This window comes from Muscardinus avellanarius (genome assembly GCF_963383645.1).
Source record: "Muscardinus avellanarius genome assembly, chromosome: 1".
NCBI lineage: Eukaryota > Metazoa > Chordata > Mammalia > Rodentia > Gliridae > Muscardinus > Muscardinus avellanarius.
In genome coordinates, this window is record NC_137786.1 from 58,426,082 (window position 1) to 58,434,205 (window position 8,124).

At 42.7% G+C, this 8,124-nt stretch overlaps 1 protein-coding gene across 2 annotated transcripts in view; it reads left to right on the plus strand.

The window, feature by feature from the left end:
* Nucleotides 1-1,831, plus strand: part of OCLN (occludin) — a gene marked incomplete at both ends in the record, with an annotated part of 41,458 nt that extends 39,627 nt beyond the window's left edge. For both annotated transcript variants that reach the window (XM_080714423.1, XM_080714424.1), the window contains one exon: nt 1,730-1,831. In XM_080714423.1, the coding sequence (XP_080570549.1) occupies nt 1,730-1,831 (102 nt within the window). The remainder of the gene's footprint in view (nt 1-1,729) is intronic.
* Between the last annotated feature and the right edge of the window lie 6,293 nt (nt 1,832-8,124).

An 8,124-nucleotide genomic window follows, 5' to 3' on the forward strand; every position in this document is an offset into this window, starting at 1 on the left:
CACGGACAGCTTCAGCTACTTAGTGTGACTCTCCACAACTTAGTGAGACCCTGTTTCAAAATAAATAATTAAAAATAGGGCAAAGGGTGTAGATCGAAGGTCAAAGGCCCTTGGGTTCCATCCCCAGACCTGCAAAAAAAAACCCCAAAAAAACATTTCCTCATGCCCCTGGCAGCCCTTATCTCCACCTTTATTCCTTTCCTATTTTTAAACTCTTCCCCTAACATCACAGATCAGTGGTGCTCTGTTGTTCATATAAATGGAATCTACAGCCGGGCCTGGTGGTGCACGCTTGTAATCCCAGCATTCGTGAGGCTGAGACCAGAGGATCACGGTTCACGGCCAGCCTCAGCTACTTAGTGAGGCCCTTTGCAACTCAGTGAGATCCTGTTTCAAAATAAAGAATAAAAAATAAGGCAGGGGGTGTAGCTTGGAGGTCAAATGCCCCTGGGTTCCATCCCCAGACTTGCAAAAAAAAAAAAAAAAAAAAGGGAATCTACAGTATATATTTTGTGTGTGGATTTTCCCCCCTCGGTATTATATTTGTGTTGTTTCTTGTTTTGGCATGTAGTTGTTATTCATTTATTTTACTGCTATATAGTATTATGTTTTATGATTACAGCACAACTTGGGCTGGGAGTGTAACGGGTGGTGGTGGAGTGCGCGCCCGCATAGCATGTGTAGGGTCCTGGTTTCTGTTCCCCAGCCTGGCAAAAAGAAAAACAAGCAAAACGGACACAAACACACACACACACACACACACACACACACACACACTTTATTAATCAATTCTGTTGCTAATGAAAGTTTGCGTTCTCAATTTTGGCTCTTACGAATAATGCTGCATTAAACATTTTCGTAAACGTACACACAGTCGATAGGCACATACTTGGAGGGGGTCGCTGGACGTGCACATTTGCAACCAGCCTTAGTGGATCCTGGTGAGCTTTCCAAGGTGGCTGTGTCAGTTTAAATTCCCACTGAGCAGTGTTGTTGCCCGGCCTCCTTGCTAACTCTAGGCATTATCAGCCACTATTAAAACATCTTCTGTTTTTAAAAGATTTTATGTCAAAGTTTTTGTAATTTACAGGGCATCATGATTTTGAACATACTTTAAAAAGGTGTATAGTAGCCGGGCGTGGTGGCGCACGCTTGTAATCCCCGCGCTTGGGAGGCTGAGACAGGAGGATCAGAAAGGTTCGAAGCCAGCCTCAGCTACTTAGTGAGGCTCTCAGCAACTTAGTGAGACCCTGTTTCCAAATAAAATATAAAAAATAGGTCTGGGAGTATAGCCCAGAGGTAGAAAGCCTCTGGGTCCCATCCTCAGTACCACCAAAAAAATAAAATAAAATAAAAAAATAAAAAGGTGTGTAGTAAAACTTTTGTCTCTTGTCCCCAATTCCTTTTCCCTTTCCTTAATTGAACCATACCACCAGTTTCTTGTTTCTCTGATTGTAGATGATGTGCTAGCAAAAAGGCCATTAAGTTTTCTTGATTATTTAACAGATTTTTAGAAATGTATGTATCCTTTGTAAAAATCGAGGTTAGGAGGTAGGACTGAGTAAAGAAGATTAGTTTTACCTGTGGTTCGTGATACTGCCAGACACTTAACTATAGTCAACACTTGGCAGTTCCAGATGACCAATGCGCCCGTTTTGTTACCTCTGCCTTCTTGGCAGACCTCCCTTTATTGTGTGGAATGTGTGTGATTTATTTTTCCTTCTTTTAGTCTGCAGATTATAAACATAAGAGAAATTACTGTAAGGAGTTGAAGAGCAAGTTGTCTCACATCAAGAAGATGGTTGGAGACTATGACAGACGGAAAACATAGAAGGCAGTTGCTCTGATGCTGGGGAAATTAAGGAGTATCTGCCTGATGTCTCTGTAAGGTTCTCAGAAAGCAAATGACTTTGGACTCTAACCTGGGAATCCAAATCCTTGTGACCATTACAAAGTTTTGGTAGCTTTAATATCGTCAGTTTCATATCATCAGTATTGAAGCATTGATAATCGACTGGACCCAACACTCCAGTAAATGATTTTATAGTTTAAACATTGGTTCTTGTATTAAGAATGAGATATAAGTCTTAAAGGAAGGTCTGGGTGTGAACTGTGCTGTGAACTTTCACATCCCAGACATTATTTAAACTTCACAGCGACCCTTGAAATGGTTGTTATTTATAATCATTTTAATTTTTTCAGATAAGGAAACCATCCCTGCAGTGATGTTTCTGAAATGAAACTGCTTCTTTCCTAGCATGCAGTTTGGGTTAAGTCTGTTGTATGACTCCAATAATTAATAAAGTCCCAGCTTTTCATATTTTAGCTACTGTGTATACTATATTTTACCAGCCTCCCTATTGATTTTTTTCTGTTATATAAATGATAAAAGAGGTTTTTGTTGTTTTATGTCATCCTGATAATTAAGCTCATGTAAACTTAACAAATGTGTGAAATTTAAAGATTGTAAATATTTACTTTTAAAAAATGGAAGTTTAAACCTAGTGGTTAGAATTTTATATATATTTTTAAATACTTTTTATCTTTTATGGTTTACATGCTTTTTTGGGGTAATCAGCTTGATCTTTTAGCAGAATATCTCACTACGTTTATAATTGAAGTATGACTTGAATTTTACCTTCCAGGAATGTTCAAGTTCTATACATATTTCATATGGTATTAAACCCCGATATTCTCTATCTGTAATATACCTGTTCTGTGTCATTAGTACTGTTAATATTAAGCTGTAGAAAACTACACTCAGTTGTCTCTGTTGTTGTTTTAAGCTATTTTGGGTGCTGTGCTGTTTGGTAAATTCTCAGTCCTTTTGCTAGAAGACTAAACGTCTGCAAACTGAATTTCGCCCCATAAAACATCAAATGACTTCACATGGTGCCTTAAATCTCATCACTTCCTGAAAAACTTCAAATTCTAACAAAGCTAAATTAGCTGATGAATATAGTGCTAATAGCCGTTGATTGTGTTCATCCATCCCAGCTTAGAGTATTTTTCTGAAAATCTTTTGAAGAATAATCTTTAGTCTTTTATATGAAATTGAGACATTAAAATATAACATTTTTCTATATACAGTTTAGAGTTATTTTCCAGATATAAACTTTTAAATAATGGCTTCTATTTATCACTGATTCATTTCTTCCTATTGAAGAACTTCTTAATATAAAAGGTATTTCCATTGCTTTTGGATTCATATAAATGGAAAGGACTCCTGAGCACCTTCACTAATTTTTACTAATTAATTATTTAGCTCTTTTTCTTGGACGTTATTGTGCTTAATTTATGAAGGCAAGTTTGCTAGTGTTCTTATAAAGCACTATTCCACTGAATGCCAGTGATGAAAGAGCAAAGTTGTGCCATAAAATTGGACTGTAAAATAAGAAAATAATTGTTCAGTATGGTCCTTACCACTAAAGACTCACTTCAGAAGCTGGATCAGGGTGCTTCTGTTGGTCTTGGCATTAACTAGCTGGTTGTGGCTTTGAGGAAGCCACTTCGTTTCCTAATCTGGAAAAATAAGAGATTTAGATGAAAAGAAAACAATAGGCTCAGTGCCTTCCGTTTCGTTTTGAAAAATTTAAATACGTATAGAAAGGTATAAAGCCGGGCGTGGTGGCGTGGTGGTGCACACTTGTAATCCCAGCTTTCAGGAGGCTGAGACCAGAGGATCACGGTTCACAGACAGCCTCAGCTACTTAGTGAGGCCCTCCACAACTTAGTGAGACCTTGTTTCAAAATAAAGAATAAAAAAATAGGGCAGAGGGTGTAGCTCGGAGGTCAAATGCCCCTGGGTTCCATCCCCAGACCCACAAAAAAAAGAAAGAAAGAAAAAGGTATAAACATCCATGTACCCACCACCCTGAAGTAACAGAGGTGATAATGTTTTGTCATATGTGCTTTGTATTTTTTAAAATAAAGTCCAGTATTTATAGTAAATACTAGCCTAGTATTTGTGGCTAATACTATAGACTTACACACAAAAAATCTCATTTAGTCCTCACAGCAGTCTCTTGACAGGTAATCAGTTCTTATTTTCCTAAGAACAGATTAGGAAACTAATGATTTATTAAATGAATTGGTTCATATTCGCATGAGCAAGTGGCAAAACTAAAGACTGAAATCTTGGTCTGTTGGACTGTTAGGTTCTATGTAGGTTGACTCTGTTAATTAATTGATTGGATAATTGTGGGATTGTTCTGTCTGACATTAATAAAGTATCCAGTTTTACTTTCCAATGTATTTGAAATACTTTTAACAAAGTGGGGCTTTTTTTTTTGTTTTTGTGTTGTTGTTGTTTGTTTTTTATGTAGTAGTAGGGATGAAATCCATGGGCATTCTACCTTCGCGGTACACCCACAGCCCTATTTTTTAGTCTTTATTTTGAAACAGGGTCTCACTGAGTTGCAAAGGGCCTCACTCAGTAGCCGAGGCTGTCCTCTAACCGCGATCCTCCTGTCTTAGGCTCCCAAATGCTGGGATTACAAGTGTGTGCCTCCACATCCAGCTAATATAAAGTGTTTCACTTGAAATATCTGAAGTATCTGTAAAGACTCAAATGGGTGTACTTGGGTGAAGAAGGGTTGGGACAGAAGAGTGCTAGTGGTGGGTCCGGGAGCTCTGGGTTTAGCTGGGGCCACAGCAGCCCCTCCCCAGGGCGTCTCCCTGCTTCAGCCTCAGGATGGCCTCTCCACTCTGGGCATTTTCAAAGGCTTAGCTGGGTGAATCAGATCCATAGTTGATCTCCTGGTCATTCATGATTCTATTACACTACACCAAACTATCTCCTACATAAATGGGGAAAACAGTAGCAATAAATAAGTAAATAAATACAATAAAATATAGTAAAAGAATTTTTTTTTTTGGAAATTAGTTTCCATTTAAAGCTATTGGAATAGACAAGTTGCATATGTTTGTATTTCAGTTAAGAGTCCACTGGCTGAGTTGTTTTTGAGTTTCCTAACTCTGAATTGTGTCCAGCCACATAGAACCCAGGGCATTCTACCTCCGAGCTACACCCCAGCCCTATTTTCATTCTTTATTTTGAAACAGGGTCTCACTGAGTTGCAAAGGGCCTCACTGAGTAGCTAAGGCTATCTGTGAACCCGGATCCTCCCGTCTCAGCCTCCCAAATGCTTGGATTACAAGTGTGCGCTACCACACTGAATTACAAATTGATTTTTGCTTTTTTAAAAAATATGGCTAGGTTATTTTTTTTCCGGGAGGGGGGGCACGGGTACTGAGGATTAAACCCAGGGGCACTATACCTCTGAGCTACACACCCATCTACCTCTTTTTCTTTTTCTTTTTCTTTCGTGTGTGTGTGTGTTGCTGAGGATTGAACCCAGGAGCATTCTACCTCCGAGCTATACCTCCAACCTGGCTTTTTATTCTTTTTTTTTTTTTTTTTTTTTTTTTCAGTACTGGGGATGGAATCCAGGGGCATTCTACCTTTGAGCAATACCCCCAGCCCTATTTTTTATTCTTTTTTTTTTTTTTTTTTTTTTTTTTTGGTGGTACTGGGGTTCCTGGAAGCCCTTCTACCTTCGGGCTACACTCCCAGACCTATTTTTACATTTTTATTTTGAAACAGGGTCTCCTAAACCAGCATACCCTGCGCGATCCTCCTGTCTCTGCCTCCCAAGCGCAGGGATTACAAGCGTGCACCACCACACCCGGCAGAACTATGCCTTTTTAAAAACTAAGCTACTGCTTAGTTAAAATCTTTAAAGTCATGTGTGTGTGTGTGTGTGTGTGTGTGTGTGTGTGTGTGTGTGTGTGGTGTTGGAGGTTCAACTCAGGGGCATTCTACCTCTGAGTTATATCTCCAGCCACAGGGTCTCAGTTGCTGTTAGCCTTGTTAAGTTGCTGAGGCTGGCTTTGAACCTACAATCCACCTGTCTCGGCTTCCTAAGTACTGGGATTATAGCCTTGTGCCATTATGCCTGGCTTTCCCCAGCCTTTTAAATTTCTGTTGAGGCTTGTCCTCAATAAATTTCCCAGGCTGGCCTCGAATTTGCAATACTCCTGCCTCAGCTTCCCAAGTCTCTAGGATTACTAGCAAGTGCCACTGTGTGCTACTATACCTGGCTGATAGGTTTATCTTTCCCTTTTTTCCCCCCATTTTTTGTCTTGTCCTTTCCAGTGTGTGTGTGTGTGTGTGTGTGTGTGTGTGTGTGTGTGTGTGTGTATGGAACCCAGGGGCATTCTACTTCCGAGCTATATCCCCAGCTCTATTTTATTCTTTATTTTGAAACAGGGTCTCACTAAGCTGCAGAGGGCCTCACAAGTTGCTGAAGCTGGCCGCGAACCTGTGATCCTCCTGCCTCAGCCCCCCAGGCACTGAGATTAGAAGGGTGTGTTCTACCATGCTCAGCTTTCTTTTTTCTTTTCTTTCTTTGTCTTGTCTTTTTCCAGTGTGTGTGTGTGTGGGGGGGGGGTACTGGAGATGGAACCCAGGGGCATTCTACCTCTGAGCTCCACAGCCCTGTTTTATTCTTTTATTTTGAAAAAAACCCTAAATTCCTGAGGCTTGCCTTGAACCTGTGATTCGTATTATATATATATAGCTGTCTCCCTAATTGGAGGGACACTCCATGAGGGCAAAAACTTTTGCTACTTTTCAGTGCAATTTCCTCAGAGCTTAGAACTGTAGGGGACCCAACGTAGGCGCTGTAATAAATGAAGAGTGGCGGCGGGCGCAGCACAGGCGTGCCAGAGCCTGTTGCACAGCAAGGTCCTGGCCTTGCCGCCCTGGTCTGGGGCCTTCACTCAACCTTTGGGAAATCAACAAAATCAGAGTCCAGAACGACGGCTGCTGAGCCTCTGGACTCTGATCGGCGACCGCTCTCCCCCTTCCCTGCGAAGACCGACGGACGGCGGGAGCCGGCTCCGCAGCGCCCCGCTCTGGCGCGGTGGCCCGCAGCAGCCGGAACGTTTCTGCGCGGCTGCAGCGCGCTGCGGAAGAGCCGGGGCGGCGCTCCCGGAGCCCAGCGGCGCTTCCGGCGGGGCAGGTCGCGGCGGGAGCGGTGAGTCGGCGGGTGGAGCGCAGCGCCGTCCCGGGCCGCGGCTGGGAGGGGCCTCGCGCGGGGGCCGCGGCTGGGTCCCGGCCGGCCGCGGGGTCGGAGGGCTGGAGGGAGCGTGCGACGGGAGGACGGCCGCTTCCTCCAGGGAGCCGCGGAGGGCGGCGGCCGCGGTCTAGGGGACGCGCCCGGCCCACGGGGAGCGCCAGCTCGGGCTTTGTGGCTCTGGGTTCGAGTTTGGGACCCACCTGCACCTCTGTGTTCCTCGAGAAAGTCGCAGCCCCTCGGCATTGGGTTCCACATCTGCCAAACAAGGACAGAGATCTCCCTGGCCTGTCTGGTCCCCGTGCAAGGCAGGGAAATGTGTGAGAAGCTGCAGACGCGATGACTGGTGCAGCTAGCCTTCCATTGTTTGCAGATAGCATAGCAAGTTCATGTTACAGAAACCACAAGTATTTGCTACTTTGGGGAATATGGCTTTTCTGGGGTCGGATTCCAGGGAATGGATCAACGATATTTTTAAGACCATGGAATATTGGGAATTCACAGGCCATGTACTTCCAAAGTAGATTTTTCCCCCAACATGCATAAATTCCTTCTCTATCAACATAATGAATTTTAAATATCAAACTTCTCTTTGAACATCTCAGTTTTGCGGAGCTTAATGCTTCTTGATCTGTGATTTCGCATTGCAGGCAGTTCTAATTTTCATGACCTTCTATACAATGAGTCAAAAATGTCCCAGCCTCCAGTTTCTAACTCATTGGTTCTCACTTTGTTTCTAGACTTCAAAGAATGAATAATAGTAACCCCCAAATAAATGCAATTTAAATATCAATGTGATGGATGGAAGAAGCTACATTTTTTCTTTTTCTTTTTTTCTTTCTTTCTTTCTTTCTTTCTTTCTTTCTTTGTGTGTGTGTGGGGGGGTACTGGGGTTTCTGGAAGCCCTTCTACCTCCGGGCTACACTACAGACCTATTTTTATACTTTTTTTAAAATTTGGAAACAGGGTCTCTTAAACCAGCATGGCTGGCTTCGAACCTGCGAGATCCTCCTGTCTCCGCCTCGCAAGCGCGGGGATTACAAGC